Raw genomic sequence first — 21,897 nt, forward strand, 5'->3', positions numbered from 1 at the left:
GGTGATAACGTAGATTAGAATCAAGAAACTAAGTTATAGGAGACAAAAGTGATGGCTTCCTTGAAATGGACGGTTGGCAGGGGAGAGATAAAAATTATAAAATATATAAGGAGAAGATGTAGAGAAAGCCAAACAAAGAGCACAATCCCACACTCCCACTGGTGGCTTAGCCTTAAAGGCCGGAAGGAACACATCTGAAACCTTATCTCCAACACCACCACCCCCCCCTCTATCATTGCCCAACTATGTCTAAAATCCACAATCATCATCGCACATATCCTTTAGAATCGAATGTCCCATCATGCCAAATCATTTGTAGGCTCCACCTGTCTATCCCTTGCTGCCATTACCACTTTTCAATACCATAATTTTAATTTAGTGTATTAAAATCACCTTTAAAATTATAAGATTTGAAGTTTAAATAACAATTGAAATTATTTATTTAACATGTTGAGAATTAGATTGAGAATATATATATATAAAGACAAGAGAACCAGCACTAGTGGTGCGACTAGGCATCCTTGTTTTATAAGCTTTTCCATTTTGCTACGCTTGTCGTTTAGGTTAATGTTTGATTTAATTAGGAGAATATTTGTTTATTGCTAGCGCAATTATTCTTCCTTTTGGACTCAATAAATACTTTATAATATATATATATTCTTTTGAATATATTCTTTTTAACAAAAAATATATATCAACGGTGTGTTTAAATGAAATGAAAAAAATTTTTATAAAATTAAGCAATAAAAGAAAGTCTCCTCAATCTACCAATTTAATGGATTGAAAAAGTGAAAGTTTTAAAGATTTTAAAATATTCAAAAACTTTATTTTATTTAAAAAAAAATCTTTTAAATAAATATAATGTTTTAAAAATCTATCTCTTACATTCAAAAACCATCTCAAGCAAGCTAAAAAGAAATTAAAAAAAAAATAAATTTACTTTTAATATCCGTTGGTTAAATGTCTCATCAATATAATATATATAATTATATTCTTATTAATGAAGACCCCCACACAAGGAAACCATTGAACTTGCAGATTCGTCGGTGGATTACTCGTACCATTTCAGGTATGATTTCCCATCACTTGATTTCACAGGAAAAAGATGCTATATAGCTTTCCGAATTCAAGCTTGAAGTCCAGTGGTGGAGATGGATACCCATAAGAATATATAAAACACCATACAAGATATATATAAGTGACAAAAAATTATTTATTATTAGTATTATTATTAACTGCATTTGTAAGGATGATTAATTAGTTCAAAACTCGACATCAACTAATTAATTACTAATTAAATTTTATTCCATGGATACAATTATAACTGGGTTGAAATTTGAATGATGCTATTAGGGTTATTACAGGCCAGGTCTATAATGATTGGATGTTAAGGTCTTCGGGCAATCTAGAATTCCATATGATGTAGTGCACATCTCTTTCTCTTTATCACCAAAATGGTAGAGGTTAGGTCATATATGATATACCCTGATCCTCTAAGCCAAAGAAATATTCTCACTGCAATTAGCACTTTAAGAACAAACACAATCGATAATGGCTGTTGAATTGTTTCCCATCACATCTTAAATATTGAAGCATATGGAAAATGCCTTAATACTCCTCTTCTTAGCTGTTTCCCTTCAGGAGGGCACCTTCAATTTATCATCAACGAACTAGCCACATTAGTCAATCCACTAACAACTTGGATATGCCCCATTACGCATTACACTCACTATATAGTGCTACAATAATGGCTCACCTACAAAATTTTTTTGCCAGAGTCCAAATTTTACTTCAATATAACTTGTAGTTAGCTTATAAAATATGATTGTTGTTGACTTTATTAATTTTCTATATTACTAATCTTAGCATGTCACTGTGCATGCTTGAGATTTTTTTTTTTATAAGAAATTAAGAAAGTGGGAACTCAAATCTAGTACCTGTTAGGGGAGTGATATATCTTTAACTACATCGGCCAAATCAGGCTGGACATATTTAGAAATTTTTTATACTATTAAAATGGGGTGAAAGGTATGCGTATAAGCTCCACCCTTTTGAATAAGAATAGATTTTTTTTTTTTTTAAGTTATTAATTTGCAACATATGAATTATAGGTTGATTATTTTGTTTAGTTAGTGTAGAAAAAAAAAAAAAAAGAAAATAGATTACTTTAGTCTTTATATATGTTTCACACTCGGAAGTGGGTCAAAAATTATATAATCAAAGCTATTAAACATTTCAAAGTTGGTGTCCTAAGGATGCAGTGGTGTGAATTATGTATATGGGATAAGAAAACAAGCTTACAAGGTTTCATATCTTACGAGTGAAGGCATGTAGTGGGGGGGACATTTGGGTGGTCTGCGATTAGTAGTACACAAAAGCACAGAGTTGATGGGTCTCCATCTAACGCTTGTTAATGTTGTCTCTTTCTATATTCAAGTTCACTCAATACTAAATTTCTATCATAATCAAGAATCGATCACAACTATCTTGTTTATCCCTTTAATCATCACCGTACAAATAGCACCATTATTAATTGATTTGGCCACTTGGCCAACTAGTTTAGCAAGTATATATGTATAGATCCAATTAATTTATAAATATCACATTATATAAAATCATAATGAATACTATCTAAAATTATGATAAGACATATTTAAATTAAATTTATATTAGTTGAATGTACATACATCTGGTACTTTAAATATATCATATGTTAAATTTCATTAAAACTATAATAAATTTAATTATATAATAAATGTGTTAAATGATATATCTTTATCTTTATTTATAAAATTATTTATAAAATATAATTTCAAAGTCTTTAATGTTATAAAAGTAAATTATATAATATATATATTGAGAGTATAGAAAAAATTTACCTAAACTTAATTTATCATAAATTTAAAATATAGATACATAAGTCTCAAATATTTAATATGTAGATTTTATCAAACATAATATCTATAATATATAATAGACCAATCTAAATAGAAATTTTCCTAATAATATATACTTCTTTTTTTAATACAGATACGAGACCACTTTAAATAATTTATAGAAGAATATATATTATATTTATGTGAGTGTGTAAAAAAAAAAGTTACAATTTAGTATTTCGAAAGCACAGAATAATTTTTCAATAAATAGTTATGTTGTTTTGCCACGTATGAAATAATGTAACTCCTTTTTATTTTTATAAACAATTAAAAGAAAATAATTATAAAAGTAAAAGATGAGGAGGAGTGGGAAAAAGAAGGGGTGTGGAATAATTGTCTTTATGTGCTCTATTGTAAACTCTCTCCCCATCATTCCATGTGATTCCACGTATGCTATCTATATGCATACCACATATGCATTGTAGAGAGAGAGAGAGAGAGAGAGAGAGAGAGAGAGGTGCATCTTTCTCGTGGTCAACCTATGAGGGCAAAGAGACATTAGAATTTTTCATATCCCACAAACCAGATTCGTTACAATACTCATTTCCTTTCTTTCATTAATAACGAGTCCCCACCTAACCTATTTCCCACACTTTCCTCAACCTTTACATTTCTTTCAAGAAGGGTCCTCTACCTCTCTACAAGCTCTCCATAGTTTCAAGATAATTTTATGCTCAAGCTACTTCAACAACACTAGGTGGTGGTCTTGCAATTTTGATATTATGAGTTTTGGAATTTCTGATGGAGTTTGTAACACCGGCCTTGGTCTAGGATTAAGCTGCCATGACAAGCAACAAAACTGTTCTCAATCCGATCATCATCTTCAACAAAAGAAGAAGAGACTTTCCTTGAAATATGATCACATGTTCCCCTCTCTTACGTTAGGCCTTCCACAAGAGCCATATCCATCGGCTGCTAAGGTGGAAGCAGATTTGCAGCCACAGGTATCGTCTCCTAGTGCAGTTTCTTCATTTTCTAATAACTCAAGTATAAAGAAAGAGAGAGAGTTTGGCGGAGAAGAAGTAGAAGTGGAGAGAGTTTCTTCCAGGGTTAGTGATGAAGATGAAGAAGGAAGTCCCAGAAAGAAACTCAGACTTACCAAACAACAGTCGGCTACTTTGGAAGACAGCTTCAAAGAACACAGCACTCTCAATCCTGTATATATACCATTTTTTCATCATCTTTATATTCTCTCTAGTATTATTGTATCTATGATTTTATAAGGGACAATATTTTTATATGTTCTTGACTTTGGTATTTCTTTTCTTCAATTATATATATTAGAAGCAAAAGCAAGCCTTGGCAGAACAGCTGAATCTCAGGCCGCGTCAAGTAGAAGTGTGGTTCCAGAACAGAAGAGCCAGGTAAGATATATAGCCAACCAAACTTTCTTAGTGGTTCTTGTGTTGTCCTTGTTTGATAGCTATTAATAAACTTGAGTATTTTCTTTAATTAATAATCTTGAAAAATTTTCTACTAAGTGTTTGATCTATATGCACGAAATATTCTGTCCTCTTTATTTGGGCAGGACTAAGCTGAAGCAAACTGAGGTAGATTGTGAGGTACTAAAGAAATGTTGCGAAACACTAACAGAAGAGAACAAGAGGCTGCAAAAGGAGCTACAAGAGCTTAAATCGTTGAAACTGGCTGCACCACTATATATGCAGCTGCCTGCAGCCACCCTCACTATGTGCCCTTCTTGTGAGAGGATTAACAGTGGCGGGGACGCCTCTTCTACTAGCACTTTAACGGTTGGACCAAAGCCTCATTTCTACAGTCCCTTCACCCACCCATCTGCAGCTTGCTAGGCCAACCTATATATATGAGCCCTGAACACCAGTATTATTTTTATTGATGGCTTCATGTGTCATATAATGATCAAGGACTAGATACTTAAACTAATTTTGTAGAGTCTCCTCCTTCCGTCCCTTTTCTCTCTATCTCTCTAGCTCTTTTATCTGTATACATGCTTGTAAAGTCTTAACAAATTTCTGTTAAGGAATTTATTACTTAGTTATTTGTATGGGAACTTGTTCTTTATCCTCTAAATGAATTACTTAATTATACTATATTCTTGTGTACAAATGGAGAATGCTGCTTTTCTTGACCAGTTTGTACGGAAGGCTGTACTTATAATATAAGATAAAGTAAGTCGCATGATATGAAATGGGTTTATGGAAGAAATTAACAAGAAAGTGTCCACTGTCCACCCACCTAAGTTCAGTTTGCATCAAGCTTTAGCCTTTCGGGCAAGTTGAAAGAAAGAATATTATTCTTGGAAGGTGGTTTTCTTGAGCAAGGATAGCTACTTTTTTCTGTTGACACATTTGATGATGTCAGTCTCTGTCGAAGAAGAACTTCCGGTTCTTATAGCAAATGCAAATTAATTTAGAGAACTAAAAGACTCATTAGTATACTTAGGGGAGTGTAATGATATTTATTGATTTTTTTTAAGAGGTTGTTAGCTAAAATTTAAAAAAAAAATTATATAAAATAAATTTAAAATAAACTTCATATTAAAAGCTTTATATATATATATATATATATATATATATATATATATATATATAGGCGTACTTAATCTGATTTATTTGCATTAATTTCATTATACATTATCTTTTCTTGATTAATCTATAATAAAAATAACGGTGACAAGTGCAACATTGCATTGTTAAGGTTAATTAAAATATACTTATTTATTATTAATTTTGCATCAGTAATTATATTTTATATTTTTTTTATAAGCAAAGGAATTTTATTGATAAAAGTTAAGAAAAACTTAGTTCACACCAACTAACTATATCCAAGTCAACAGACCTTCCCGATATACCCAACTTACAATGTTGCAAGCTTAGTGAAAAAAAATCCGAAGAAGACACGGTACATCACAAAACAAAGCTAAATAAACCAACAACTAGAGAAAAATGCAAGATCAAGCCCTAACCAAAGAAAGATAAACAAAATAGAAAACATAACAGCTAATAGCTACTCCTTCAAAATAAGCCCCGAAACAAGCCAGAAGAATAAGATCTTCTGCATGTTTGAAGAGCTAAGCTGCAAAAGAGGACCACCAACACAAACTTAGCCGAAGCACTGAGCAAATCAAATGGCAGCTCTTCTCTTACAGCCATGCAAAAAACTCATTAGACCTTGATATACGTTGCTTGGCCAACGAATTAGCTACGGAGTTTGCTTATGCAAAATGTGGGAAAAGTTGAGCCGAGGCAAAGAGAGAAGGTAATTAGTAATAAAGTTGATAATATTATTAACTCTCTAAGGAGCATTGTCAGGACAAGATACCCATGATAACGCATTCCTGGAATCTGATTCCACAAAAATAACATCAACACCCAAGCAAATATCAGGAAAGGAGACTAGCAACTCAAGAGCTTTGTAGATGGCTTTTAATTCTGCAATATTAGAATCAAAAATTCCATTAGGGCGTGAGAATAAGCCAATAAAGTCACCATTAGAGTCCCTCAAGATACCTCCAATTCCACATCTACCAGGCTTCCCAATAGACGATCTGTCAACATTCCATTTGAGGCAATGCAAGGGAGGGGGTTGCCATTTTATCTGCAATCGATGAGAAACAGGACTTGTCCAGATTTTAATAGCTTCCACAGAGGATAAGAGATCAAGACCAGAGTAGGGAAAGTCAGCATGTAGAGCTTGGAACCAAATTGAGACTCTAAAAGAATGAGGGAACAGATGGCTAGAATAGAAAACTCAGAGTCTCTAAACACCTTGTTGTTGCGAGCACACCAAATAGACCAAGTTATAGCGTAGAAGAGAGTAAGCCAAAAGACCAGTAAAAGAGTTTGGGATACACAGCTGCAAACCCACCAGTTGAGGAACCAATTCCACACCAACCAAGCACAACGACACTCCAAAAAGATGTGATTAATAGTTTTATCGACATTGTCATAAAAGGGACAGAAGTTGTTAGCAAAAGGGATTAATCCTAAACGATTCAGCCAGTCTCTTGTATTGAGCCTTCCATGACAAATCAATCATACTAGAATCTCCTTTTTTGGCGGAGCTAAACCAAGCCATATGCAGGGAAAATTAACAAAGCCTTGGTGGGAAGCTTCAAGGAGGCCATTGTAAAGTGAGTGAACCAAAAATTCTCCTTTCATAGTGAATTTCCAAACCAGCTTATCACACTTCGAAGGACAAACGGGAACTAAATTAACCACATCCAACAAATCATTCAAGACATCCAACTCCCAAGAAAACAACCTCCTCCTCCTCCAGGGAAAGTCCCAAACCCAAGAATTATTAGACCAGGAGCCCAACTCACAAACAAGAGCATCCAGAAAGGAAGACAGAATATATTCTATACTCCTATCATCCATTTTTATTTGTCATAATATTTATATTTTTCTTTTATCTAATATTATATTTTACTTTTAAAAAACCAATGAATATTAATTTTTTTTTCAATTTTACTCTTATCTTTACTACATACAATAAATATTTATATAAAGAGTAATTAAATGAGACAAAAAATAATTTAGTTAATTTTTAATTTATTTTTATGAAAATTAAATTATCCAATCATTTTCTTAATTATCATGCAAAATTCAAATGCAATAAATAAAAATAGACGGATGGAGTATAATATTATATAAAAAATGGTGCAATATCACATAAAAAAATATAATTTCTTATATTATTGATACAATATTAATAATAAATAAATATATTTAATGAACTTTAATAAGTGCCATGTTGCCTTCATTCGAAAAATCATAAAATTAAAAATTTTGTGCCATTTATGTACTATGCATATTATTAATTCAAGATATGATTAATTGGTGGAGAGGTCAAAGAATTATGTGGTCATTCATGACTCTTAGGTTACGTTAGCTTTAATTAACAATTTTAATTTATTATGTGGTGTCTATATATGAAATTATTTTTTTTTTTTCAGAACGTTTACGTGATTAGGCAAACTACATAAAAAAATTCAAAACTAGATGACAAGAATAAATAAAACAAGTATAATGTAGGCATCAAAGTAGATAAAGTCTACTGGAAAAATTAATTCACTGATAATCAGATCTAGAAAAATAATGATTTGATGAATGAGCGGATGATAACCTGACGTCCTGAAATTGGCCACATATACATGTAGTATTAATCCAGTTCTTGTTCTTTCTTATGATTTCGTTTCTGGGTCTTCTGTTTATCGTTAACCTTAGTACTGCTTTCTAATTTCTAATCAACACCTCATCGATTCTTGCTGGAGCTAAACTACATAATTATAATTAGGGAACATTGATGTTATATTAATACCAACTTCATTGTCATCATCGATGTCAACACTTTGTTTGTAATGATCAATATTTGCACGCGTGTTGAAGCTTGATTATATGATAAATTACTACGCTTTCTAATTCTTGTATGTTTGTGATAAATTTTCTAACTATAACAGTTTTAAATGTGTCTTACTTTCGTTTGAGATAAAAGCAACACATCTATATTTCATTATTTCAATCTTGAAATTATCTTTAATTAGTTTTAATATGATAATTCGAGGGGTAAATATATAAAATGTTTTCTAAAAGTATATGAATATAATATTTACTATTACACACCAAAAAGAAAAAGACACAGGGATATGTATTATGCATATCATTATCATGGCTATAAAGATCCTTTTTTTAAATTAATTTTCTTAAGAAAATGGCTTGAGTGTTGGCTCGTCACGAATAAAATTAATATTGACACTACCTATGCAAGGTAGATAAGAGTTTTAGACTTTAGTAGATGCAATTATAAACAAATGGTCACTGGGTTGTCTCACTGTTAAGGCTGTTATAAGGGGGGACTAATAATGCAGATTGTGACTCCAGCAAAAATGGATTTTTCCAGCACAAGAAAGTGAACAAATCCAGCAACAAGAAGAAAAGAAAGATATCTGTCACCATTTATCTCCTTAATGTTCACATTAGACATGGGGAAGAGGGGCAGAGCATTAATGCTAGTCACTTTTGTGAAATGCAAAGTGGACAGCGATGGTGATCTTGATTGGCGAAAAAAATGCTAAACATCTTAGATATTAATATTACAGTTGAAGCTGCAAGATCATTTCAAGAAAACTCTGATTAAAAACCAGTTCTTGAATCTGTCGAAAAGTTCGAAGAATAAAGAACTAGTACATGTCATCATCTCTATTTTGCTTGGGATGATTAATGATTTGGCACGAAACAAGAAATCCCAGAAGCGCCATGGTTGGGTGTGAACCCAAATCTATATTTTAAAAATATTAGATTCAAAATGATGTATGAAAAAGAACAAAAACTCTCAATAACACCATTATTTGTGACTTCAAGCAAAAAAAAAAAAAAATTCCTGTGCGAAATTATAAAAGAATTGGCCTATTTTTAGACCTTCCACCTTCCAATCATTCTTAATATGACATATAAACAGTAAAAAGTTGATGGATTCTGGATTGCAAAATTATGATTTGCAATGGAGGAAAGTTGAGGATCAGAGAAATTGCGCTGTTTCTTCAGAATACGAATTAAGGTGGTTTTTGTTTTTACATTTTATTTATTTTCTAGTTAAAGTTAGGCTGTGCCTGTTATTGTTGCAAGTAGGGGTGTGCAAACGGTCGGTTCGGTTCGGAACCGAACCGAACCGATAAAATCGAAAATCAAAAATTAAAAATTTTAAAAATCAAACCGAATCGATTGATAAGAGAAAATCGAATCGAATCAAACCGATAAATATTGGTTCGGTTTTAAACCGATCAAACCAAAATTTATAAAATTTTATATTTTTAACATTAAATCTAAATAATAAAAACATAAAAACAAAAAAATTAGAAATTAAAACTCAAAAATCTTAAGGTTCGGTTCAGTTTTATTTGATTTCGATTCGGTTCGATTCGGTTTGATTCAATTTTTTTATTTCCTATATATATTAATAATTTCGGTTCGGTTCGGTTTTTTTAATTTTTTTTATGAAAATAACCGAACCGAAATGATTAACCGAAATTATTAAAATTATAAACCGAATCAAACCGATTAAATTTTAAAACCGAACCAATTGAACTGAATTCAATCGGTTCGGTTCGGTTTTTCGGTTTAAACCGAAAACTGCTCTCCCCTAGTTGCGAGTAGACATGGCTCGGTCTGGATTTAGATCAAAACTGAACTAAAACGGTTAAATTTAGATTTGTTCATAATTATTTTGAATTAGACTAAAATCAAATTCAATTGACTTTTATCAATTTAATTTGATTTTGAGTTTAGATTAGATTTTTATTTTTTAAAAAATAAGAAAAAAAAATTTTTAATTTTGACCATCAAATTTTATTGAATCAATAAACAAAATAAAAATTGAATTAAACTAAATTGAAATCGGTGAATATCTTTCAATGTGATCTCAAAATCTTAACCCTTTGATTAAAAATCACTGATTCAATTCCATTCTAGCTCATAACCAGATGGAATCCATGCCTAGCTACAAAGATATATGATCAATTTAATTTATAGGTGTAAAAACATAAATCAGACTATCCCAATTGGCCTATCATTAACCATTATATATCATATTATTTAATTAATTGTCTTTAATTTTTTACTTTGCATATATAAACATACTTTAATTTTAATCAATTTGGTTTACAATATTAATATGATTATAATGCATTTTGTGCTTTTTTTGGGTAAATTAATAAAATTAATATTTTTAATTATTTATTTTTTGAAATTTATTTAAATACATTTAAAGCCAATGCCAAATTGAACAGTCTTGGAGCAGTGTAATGCAATTGAATTGAGGGAGTTTATTTTCCTCTAATGCCATCTAATTTTCTTCTTACTAGAAATACAATCACATAACTTTTCAACTGATTTTTATTTCTTTTAAATTAATTTTTTTAAAATTATAAAAATTAAATACTTTCAGTTTCTTTGTTTTAAATGTGAAAATTGATAAAGAAAAAATCAATTAAATTAAATTTTTATAAATTTTTAATTTCTGAACAAGAGTATTTTAACTTATAGAATAATTATTATGCACATTTAAAGTCATTTTCACGGTTAAAATATGGTTTGCATCGTTAAATCTTATTTAGCATAATGACTAAACGTCAATCTATAATATAAAATATTAATTAAATTGTTTAATTTTAATATAATATTATTATATTTTTTTATTAACAAATAAAATTATTTCACGAATGTTAGCCAAAATTGGGCCAAACTTAAATAGGTACATTTGCTTGGACTTTAATCCACATGTTGGTTAAATATCGTTAGCCAGAGCCCTGCCCATTCGGCAAAGGTTAAGGCTTTGAACGCCATTGATTAATGGCTTCTTAGGCCTACAGCAACTTTTAATCACCTGCTAAAACCCAAGTCGACATATCTTCAGAATATTTAAATAGTTTTAGAATCAAAACATTCAGGTTACATTTATTTATTTATTTTTAATAATATTTTTAAATTTTCAATATTTATAAATAATACACGAAATAAAAATATTTTTTTTTTATAAATGATTAGCTACCTTCTTAATATTTACAAAACATTAATTATATATTAATAAAATAAAATTCATATCATTTTATAAAATTTATTGTGTTATGGTAAAAAAAAATAGCTAAAAAACATCTAATTTATTAACTCAATGTGAATTTGAATTCTTAAAAATTGAAATGCATGTTGACATTTTTATAATTTTTAATTTAAAAATTATAGTTCCAACATCCTTAAAGAAAAAAAAAAGATAATAATATAGTACATGATATTTTTGAAAACACCAAAACACTTGGGTGGCATCTCATGTGAATCATCTCAAAGATAGCACTTAAAGTAAGAAAGAATTCTTATTAGAATTCAGATGAAAATTGTCATAATCAGAGCATTCAAATTCAATGTTTTCATAAAGACTTTCGTATCATGGCTCACTCTCCACATTAGTAATGATTATTCTTTGTCCTTCAATGGTTGTATTTTCTGTCTCAGTGAGGTCTTGTGAGTCCTACCAAACTAGATGAGTATAGTAAAAAATCTCTTTGGACTTGGTTCTTAAGTCGGGAGAAGTGGACTCATGCATTTGATTCTTTGGCTAAAAATTGAGTTCACATAGAAAAGAGTTCAGGTTTTTTCTTAAACTTTTATCTTTCTTTATACATGATGGACTGAAAATAAGTTTTTTATTCATATGCTATATTCATGGTTCACAACAGGTCTTCTCAACTTTTGGAGAAAGGCGAATAAAAAATGAATAGAGAACACACATCCTTAGCTTTTGGGGCAAGTTTTATCTAAAGATTGTGATTTTCAATAATCTTTCTAATTTCAATAATTTTTCTAAGTTCAGATCTTCATCACGATAATGGAGAATACCATTATAGAAAATGCTATAAAAGATATCTTTGTTTCTTCCATTATTAAAAAAAGTTATAAAGGGTTAAAGTAGAAATTTCAATAACCATATCATAAAGAGTGGTCACGCAAAAAAAAAATCACTTTCTTCGTTAACGAAGTCTTCAAAAGACTGATACAAAATATCATAAGAAATGAAATTTTCTTAGCGGAGTTTGCTTTCAATATCCCTGACATTTATGAGAATATTAATCACATGGAACATCAGTTAAATCTTCTAATCACTCAATTTTTTTCATGTCTAATTGGTCCATATTTATATCTTATTAACTTTGGAGAAATTATATTATGAAACTGTAATTCCATGTAAACATATTATATGAAATTGCAAATCAATAGAAACTAATCATGTAAGTAATTCAATTATTAAATTGTGAAAAAAAAAACTATTTGATAATTATAATTTTACAAGACCTACTTATTTGTATATGTTTATCTTTTATTACTTTGTTATTCTACGTAGGATATCTTCTATAGAATCTCTATAATACTATATAATTGCTCGTTAACTTGTCATAGAATCAACCCAACTAGGCCAATCAGATTTTTATACTCAATTCAACATTTGAAAATTATGCTGAATTGGCAATGAGCAGTAAAAAAAGAAAAATATTGTATTTTCATTAAAAATTTTCAAATTATTCATGAGGCTCGAGATATTCTTAGAAAATATTATGTTTTGCCTAGATTCTTACCATCATCGTTGAAGTATTTGTCTTTAAAATTAATGAGAGTAAAATTTAAGATATCATTTTATCAAAATTTAAATCACTTGTCTCCAAGTGTCAAAATGAGAAAAAAAAAATGGATTCATGTAAATCCTCACACGTGATTTCTTTTGTACATATAATTTTTTTTTTTCATTTTACTATTTACAAAAAAAACTAATTTTCTTAACAATTTTTTTTCTAAAATTTAAATCTAAATTCTTCTTATAATAAGTTTTGCCACAGTATGACTAATAGAGAAAAACAATGTGAAGCCACATGAAATGCATCTCACTTGTATTCTCATCAAATTATGTAAATTTATAAACAATTTGCAGAAGTAAGTCCCGTATGAATATAAGAAAATGCCCTCTCTTTTTTTTTTTTTTTTTTTTTTTTTTTTTTTTTACACAATGTAAGATAGCTCTTTTAGTCTTATAGATCCTCTTTTATTTGTTCAAATATGTTGTTTTTTCTCCTCTCAATTGGGTTGCAGCCATTGCTTTCATGGTAGATATTCGACTCAATATATCTGTTGTTTAAGGAGATCAGTTTCTCATGAATTGATATGTGCCAACCACGACTAAATTTTAGTTTGATTTTGAGTTAAAATAATTAAGACAATCTAGGGATTAAAAATTTTCTTAAATATTTCTTTAAATAAAAAATGATTTGACTACTATGCTGAACCTCATGTTTTGGTTCGATTCAAAGTTTAAGAGGATGAGGGACCGATGCCAACCTTCCCTCAAGACAATTTTAATTAGTTCAAATCAGTGTTTTTTTTTTCATAAGGAGCACGATTTTGTTAATGAAAAGAATCAAGAAAAATTTAGGACTAATACTCAGTCATCAAACCTCCTTAATACACTTAAATTAGAATCGAGTATGTTAAGTGAAAAAGAAAACTGTATAGGTAAAAAAGTGATTAATCATTCCAATGTCAAACTAAATCTGAACCATGGTCTGGTATACTTATGAATGGCTATTTCTTTCATGCAAAAGTAGGCATATAGACAGACACTGCAATTACTTGCCCCAAAACAATTCGTTATGCACATTGGTAGCGTTACATAGGTTAGAATTAGGAGCGTAAACGAGTCAGGTCATTTATTAACTACTCGAATTTAGTTTAAAAAATATTTGAAATCAACTCAATTTAAATCAAAATTTAGGTTAAACCCAAGTAATTCAAGTAACTTGTGAGTTGAGTCCAGGTAACATAATATCCAACTCAAGGTACTCACGAGCCTAACCGAGTTCTCTAAAACACTTACAAAAGAAATATTAATCAATTCCTAATTCAAGCTCAATTTGTTTGAGTTTATATTTGAGATTCTAAACTTTTAATTATAGTTGCCGAGTTGAGTTGAGGCCACGTATTTTTACCATCTCAATAAGCCGGGTTTAAAAAAATCTAAAAGATTAAGCTCGATCAAGTCGGGTCAATTATTGAGTCTTATAATCAAGTCTTGCTCGAATTTGACAGTGTTGACTCCCGTTTGATTACACACCTAGTTAGAGCCATGCTTCAGCTTTTTCTTTCTCTATCATACAACTGAAGCAATTCTTCGGTATTCAAGCAAACTGCATATCATATAATACGTACGAGCAAAATTTTTTTTTCAGTTGCTATATAATAACGCACTCATAATTATATTTAACTTCTTCTCACGTTATATACACTTAGGAGCACGTAATAGTCGTTACATAAACCCAAACACAGTCCACATTCTCAAAAAAAATTACAAACCTCATGCCCTAATTGCATCCTCTTTACACACACTTCTACACAAGACAAGGCTGCATATACAAGAACTTCGATCGATGTCTCCCACGATATGTAACGGGGTAGATGTCCCAAACCAACGCAAAGGTCGCAGTGACGACGACCACCATTCCATCTTCAATAATCACGATAAAATCACATAAAGGCAATGACGCACAAGATTATAGTGATGACATTTCTTGTAAAGAAAAAAGAAAAGAACTGTCGTTTTATGTTATAGAGCATTACCTAAGCTACTCAATGAAAATATAACATTGGCATGAATAATAGTTTTCATGCTAGGCTTGAGAATGAAAACTAACACTACACTCTAGCATGCTCATGGCCCTAGACGATAAGGACCATCACCAATGTAGTGACCCTCCATATAGAGAGCTGCATTCTGTGGATGTAAGCCATCCATCACCATGAATTGCATATCTTCGGATGGCTTCCAATGACGTTTCCTTTGATTTATGAACCAATTATTTATTTGCTTCTGGTCCAAACCCGTTGATTCAGCTAAGGCCACCTTCTCTGTCTCCTGTTAGTCATCACAAAGAAACATATTAATTAATAACACTAAATGTTTATTTGCCAATGCTTAAATAGCGTATAATGTAAAAAGCTGTGCTTATCTTTGGAAGAAATCATTTATCCAGGATATGAAAATTTCTTTTGGGATCTAGTTTTAGGGAGAGCTGTAGGTGGTGTGTTTCAGAGTCTTAGCAAGTTTCTCTAGCTGAATTTGCCTCGTCTGATTTGAAGTTTTGTTGGGTGGCCAGTTCTTGAGTTGGGGTATTTTTCATTCTATGTGGTTTCGTTGGTTTCATAGCGTTTGAGTGCCTTGGTAGTGCTTGTTGCCAAGAGAGGCTTCCTCCTATCTGTTTTCTGTTTTATTTTTGGGTTCTTTGTAATTTTCTTGTTTGGGGGTCTTTTTTCTGTTTGGTTTTTAGTTTGTAGTGGGTGTTTTGCTTTGGATCTTCTTGTTCTGGGCTCTTCTCCTGTATTTTTTCATCTTTTCAATAATAAAACTCATCCTAGCTTGTCAAAAAAAAATAAACAAATGAAGTTATTTTGGAGAGTTTCCAGCTGATTAATTGTGCAGCTCAAGAAGAAAATTGTATGCACTTACTGAAGGATATGGCCATTTGTAGTGTAACTCCCACCAGCTAAGTAGCTTCTGCCTGGCTTCTTTGGGTAGTTTTCCTTTCTTCTTCTTCTTAGAAAGTTCCTGCTTAAGACTGCTTAAATAACCACTATATTTCCTCAATAAGTGGTTCTTTAGTTCTCGGTCCTCAGCCCTGGGATCAATCTCTGGTAGTTCTGTTTCTCCACCACTGTTTTCCTGATCTTCCTCAGACGACCCAACACCCTCAGACTTCTCATCTGTGTATCAGATGAATATAAAAACGAATTGCAACGTAAGCACTTGAGCATAAAATTTAAATGTCTATATCATCAAAAGTTAACAGGTCCAATTATTCCAGTGTTGAAAGTAAAAAAGAAAGAAAATGATTTATGGTTTGGAATTTGGAAAACTTTTGATAGATGCATCAAACTATATTTCAATCTTGCTGTTGCACCTAGTTCATCCTCAAAAGTACACATACATTATCGTATTATATTTGAAATTTTATATTTACATTATATGTGCTTGTGAATTTTTTGTCACAAACAAGCTTACCATTGCTCACCCTCAAATGCACATTAATACAATTTCTTCATCACGAGTACATATGAATCCGATATGAATTCCTTTCCTGATCACTACAGCATGGTATATCTGGTCCTCAGATTTTCTCTACCATACGCCAAAATTCTCTTGCTTTTATTTCAACATATAACTATCATCCCATATATATATTACAAGCCATAGTTCTTTTAATAATAAAAGCCAAGAAAAACTTTACAAAACAAGCCAAAACTAAATCAAGATCAATAGACCTATTTCCAAATACTCAACCTGTGGCCTGCAATGTTAAGTGAAAGAACAACCAACAAACATAAATACCAGAAGATAGGAGATAAAACTGGAAAATTCTTGCACACACCTGGGTGTATATACACCCAACCAATCGAAAATTAGTAAACCATTGTAGATCCTACTATATATTTAGATAAAACCACCATAATGTTATACAATGTGTCATGTTTAAATTGATTGAGTGTATACACCGAGTGCAGGTAAGACTCACTCGATAAAACTCAAATAAGATCAACATTCTGGATTATCATCAAATTTCTACAGCATCCACCAAGACAGTATCTCCCGCGGAATTGTTTCCTTCAATTAATCTCAAAGTTTACTACGTATTCAGAATTGTACCTGATGCAACAAATTTAAACTAGAGGAAAGATGATCGAATGTGAGTAGTCTATAGACTCTGGACTGTGGTGCTTCAAAAACATGACATATATATATATATAATTTTATGTGGAAAATTTCTGTTAGTTCAGTTCAATCAGATATATTGCCTATCTGTGGTAATTAAGCTGTGACAGAGGTGCTCGTCAACTATTCACTTTTCAGCCAAATACTTCATTAACACCTAAACAGCTAGCTAGCAAAAAAGGATCAAAGACTCAAGTTTTGCACTAATCCTATGTCAAATTGTTAACAGACCGAATTTCTGACATGATTTCTTTCCCCCCACAAATTAGCTTCAACATAAAGCCGTGAACAGAATTTACACCAATAATACTACTCTACAATAGATAAATGGAGGGGCAGATTAAAATATATCGGAACAGGAAATAGAGTAGATAAATAAAACGGGCTAAAAACAAATTTGCAATGATCAAAATCAAGACAAATCACCCCTTGAAATTATTAAATTAACCATGATAACATTGTTGAAAATGTTCAGCAATCATGAGGCCAATGCTGGAAGCTACCATTTCGGCTAAAGAATTGCCTTCCAAAATGTGTTCACAAGAAAAGCTAAAGCCCCCTTTTCTCAATTTTCTCTCATCCTTTTCATAGACACTGTGGTTCACTTACTTCAACAGACGTCAATGCACAGATAGTAACCAGGGAATGCATGTTAATGAACACTAATTCATCTCCCACAAAAGAAGTATTTAACTGGAAAACTAAAGGATTTTTTCTATAAGCAGTAAATTTTATTAAATAAAAATAAATGTCAGGAAAAACTTGATAATACCATTATATAATTAAACCCAGCCATTAGACTCCCCAATCCGCTCAACCTAACAGAGGCATGCTAAGTAAAAAAACTGACAAAACAAAAAAAGTCCGAGAGCAGATAGACATTCAAAAACCAACAGATAGAGCACAGAAAAAAGAAGAAAACCATTCTATATAAGAGATACTAAACCTCCAGCTGAAACAAAAGAAAGATAAGCACCGAAGGTGCATCAAAATGCAACAAGTAAAGGATTGGAGCAAAAGAATACACAAAGAAGCTAAAGGGTCACGAGGGAAACAAGTAAGAAAGAGATTAATGAAGCAACAATGCTTTCTTCTATTCAACACTTAGAAGTAAATACTTCTTTCTCTTCTAAGAGAATGTTCAGAGATCATAATTAGAAGAGAGAGCTCTTTCTAGTAACATGAAGTAGTGGGTATCATGATAATTCTGTAATATAGATAATAACTACACAGATGACATCTGATTTCCAGTTTCAACAACAAAGAATCTGTGCTCCTTTCCTTTTATCTTTGTGGCCATTGAATAAGAACTTTGCTCAATTTTTTCCCTTAGTTTATGGCCCTAGACAATTGAACTTCAACACAGCCTTGTTTTTAGAACAGATTCTCCAATAATCCATAATGAACCCAAAAAGAAATTAGAAAATAGCATGCATAAAACAACCGAACACAATCAGAAAACTCGATCGCTTATTAGAAGATTCACGTAGAAAAGGAAGGAGAAGGAAGAATTAATTACAAAAGGGACTTTAATTAGTATTCCACTTTTCATTCCGACACCCAACATTGAAAGGGATCTACTCATTACAGTACCCATAACTTAAGAATTCAATAAGCATCTTCCCCCTCTATCATGATTCATGGTATGCTAGCTGAATATACTTTCATAAACATGAACAAATTTCAAGAGATTCAGTGTTCGAGCAATTAGGAAACAGTACACAAATTTGAAAACCACATGAAACAAATCCATGATTAAGCTTAAAGCCAAATAGGCAGTACGAAGTATAACAATTTGGTTACCTGAAAAACTTGATTGGCTTCAATTCATGTAAAACTAATAAATTATTCAGCATAAATTCCTGCTTAAATTGCAAGTATTCCATCGCTTAAATTAACCCCAAAAAAACACATAAATGAAACAACGTTTCCAGCTTCCAACTAGCGTTTTCTTCCTCGCCAACAGAAATCCTGCTCTAATCATAATTCCCGGGTAAAGTTTTCATCCAGGCCTCCCCTTGTGCTTGTGTTTGTGAATGCGTGCACCGTGCGTTCTTACATGAGGCTAAATCTGACCAGACGTGCTAACACAGTAATGTAAATAGTACTAACAAATAACAAAAACAAAAGCAATTGGCAAATTAATGGCTAAAAATAAAGATTCTTTTAAAAACTAAAATGAAAAGGGAAAAAAATATATAAAGAAAGAAGTATTCTGAATAATTCTGATAACCGTACAGGCTACTGGGGGTAGAGCACTGATTTCAACAGCATCCTAGGTTGTTTACAAACCTAAATCTAAATCTGAATCTGAATCTAAATAAAAAAAAAAAAATCACATAACAGCAATGCAAACAACAGCTTGGAACTTGGACAATAATAATGCCATCCATCTCGAGGTATATTATGTTATAGTATATACCACAAACCTACAGAATCAAGATTTATTCCAAAGTACATAGATTTTAGCAAGCAAAACCCTAATAACAATACTTTTTGTTAGATCAATAATAAAAAACAAACCCATTAGTTTAGTGAACGTGTAATATCATGATTGTTTATGGCATGTAAGTGCGTTTTGTGTTGGTTCCCTCCCATGTAGATTTAGCAAATATATATATATATATATATATATATATATATAACAAAATCCAAATTCTTGTACTATCGACTCGTGATTACTGATTAGGGTTAGCTAATCTACGACTCGTGACTGTTGGGTCAATCTTCGCTCTCTTCTCCCTTCTGCCTCGCACAGTGGCTAATCTCCTTATTATTGGTAGGCGTAATTTCGGTCAAAGATGGATGTAGATTTATGGAGTAATCTCCACTACTTGCTCCTGAACTGTACCAGTCAGGTCAATTTAAACCCATCTCCGCAACAGCCGGAATTTATTGGATTCTTCTGTTCCTTTACATGATAGGCAAAGCTAAGTTAAATCTTAATTCGCTTGTGTCTTTACTGATAAGTTCTTTGGTTGAGAAGATAAATATCTAAGATACGTGAAGACGGAAGGGAGAAAGTACCAGAGTTGAAGATTCGCAAGGGGCCATTGCAGATCATATTTAGTTGAGTCTCGATTCTTCGCATGAAATCCATGGCTTCTTGAATGGGTCTTGTGAGCTCTTCCCGGTACTTCACCAGCATGTCGCAATACGCCTCCTGTTTATCGAATCCAAAAGCCAAATGCACTAAGATCTCGTATGGCCTTTAAAGTCAAATCAAATAAAAAGAGGGGGACAAAACACTTCGATTAGGTAATAATAATAATATAGGTTAATTAAGAGCTTCAACAATCACCATAAACTGATCTAGTTCTGGGTCCTTCAAGGTGTCCCTAGAAGTGACCGAAGATCGTTGCTTTGATTGGAACTCCTGGCGAGCAGCTGCAAGCCGAGCTGCTACTTCAGGTGGAGCTCCCACCTAGACATTCAGGTTGGCAGCGAAAGAAAGCGAGAGTTATTAAAATGAATTATGAAGGAAAGAATTCTTTTGCAATTAATTAACTTTTGTCTTCTTCGCTTATGCCTACCTTTTGGCAATCCATGTAGGCTTCCAAAAGGTTAGAGTACTGAGGGTGGGCTATGATCTTGGCTTTGATAGCTTCCACTTCACCGGAGCTTTCATTCCCTTGATGTTGATTAAGTGTTTGATGGCCTCTCAACAAAGGATAGTGAAATTTTGGAGCATGCTGGGAAGTGCTGGCTTCTGTCTTCACTATAGGATGTCCTTCAGATTGGAAACATTCACTTGATTGAAGATGGAAAGGACTTAAAGGCGTCTGGGTCTGCTGATTGCTCACGTTAGAGCCACTACTTGTTCTCGCATAGGGAGAAGAATTGGGTGCAAGAACTGGTGAAGCATACAAGAAATTCCCCCTTGGAGTTGTGTTCTCATTCATTTGATTATAGTCCTCCATCTATCAACAAATCCAGGTAAGGCAAACAACCAATAAAAAGGCCAGAAAATAATTGAAGAAAATCCCAAAAACCCTAAAGCTAAGAGCTACAAAGACGCAAAAACCCTAGAAAGTCTGGAGTTCAAGTGACCTACAGTCAGAGAAACCATGACTTTGATCTTTTTTACCTTTGGTATCTGATTATATGAGATAAAGAGTCATGACCGATGGGAATTGGGAATGAAAATTCACTTTGGAGTGCTAGGGAGGTCTTGAAGTGAAGTTGCACCAAGACTTAGACATGTTAAGACAAGAGGGCAAGAAAAATACCAAATCAGAAAGGGGAAAAAATAACAGAAAGGAACAATCTTACATGATGGTGAAGAGAAAGGCGAAGTCAAGAAGTGTAGCTTAGCCGGAACAGGCAGAGGGCTGCGTTACTTACTTGGGTGGGTGACAAGACTTTGTTTGTTGATAGAAAAAGAAATATTTGAAAATTATAAAGGCAACGGAGGCCAAGAGATAAGGCAAGTAGGCAACTCGATTTGTAGATTTTTTTTTTCTTCTCTCTCTCTCTCTCCTCTTTATTTATTAATTATTATGGCCCTTTCTTTCACGGACTTTCCAAATTTCCACCCTATTTCAGTTTGCTTTTTTTGGATTTTGCACTTGATATTCTATTCCTTTTACTCGCTTCACTGTTAGCCATAGATGCCTAATTTCATTCTAGCTTATTCACCATCTGATTTGCCACTCACTTAATCCACAGCTTTTTGTAGCATGAA

At 32.0% G+C, this 21,897-nt stretch overlaps 2 protein-coding genes across 6 annotated transcripts; one reads left to right on the top strand and one right to left on the bottom strand.

The window, feature by feature from the left end:
• Positions 1 to 3,461: 3,461 nt before the first annotated feature.
• On the top strand, positions 3,462 to 5,005 carry LOC110669845 (homeobox-leucine zipper protein HAT22). Its single transcript, XM_021831676.2, has 3 exons — positions 3,462 to 4,093; positions 4,221 to 4,300; positions 4,465 to 5,005. The coding sequence occupies exons 1-3, from the start codon at positions 3,659 to 3,661 to the stop codon at positions 4,742 to 4,744; spliced, it is 795 nt and encodes a 264-aa protein (XP_021687368.1). The 5' UTR covers positions 3,462 to 3,658; the 3' UTR covers positions 4,745 to 5,005.
• Positions 5,006 to 14,704: 9,699 nt separating this feature from the next.
• On the bottom strand, positions 14,705 to 21,693 carry LOC110669798 (homeobox protein knotted-1-like 2). Of its 5 annotated transcripts, none has more exons than XM_021831575.2 (7): positions 21,558 to 21,693; positions 21,268 to 21,406; positions 20,747 to 21,133; positions 20,515 to 20,637; positions 20,241 to 20,376; positions 15,954 to 16,207; positions 14,705 to 15,362 (listed from the first exon to the last, which is right to left on the bottom strand). In XM_021831575.2, exons 2-7 carry the CDS (start codon positions 21,280 to 21,282, stop codon positions 15,159 to 15,161), a joined length of 1,119 nt encoding a protein of 372 aa, XP_021687267.2. In that variant the 5' UTR covers positions 21,283 to 21,406; positions 21,558 to 21,693; the 3' UTR covers positions 14,705 to 15,158. The 5 variants fall into 5 exon arrangements, with proteins under 5 accessions (XP_021687267.2, XP_021687269.2, XP_021687266.2 ...); XM_021831577.2 differs by having other exon boundaries at positions 21,301 to 21,406; positions 21,558 to 21,692; XM_021831574.2 differs by having other exon boundaries at positions 21,268 to 21,665.
• Between the last annotated feature and the right edge of the window lie 204 nt (positions 21,694 to 21,897).

Source organism: Hevea brasiliensis, chromosome 12, assembly GCF_030052815.1.
Source record: "Hevea brasiliensis isolate MT/VB/25A 57/8 chromosome 12, ASM3005281v1, whole genome shotgun sequence".
Lineage (NCBI taxonomy): Eukaryota > Viridiplantae > Streptophyta > Magnoliopsida > Malpighiales > Euphorbiaceae > Hevea > Hevea brasiliensis.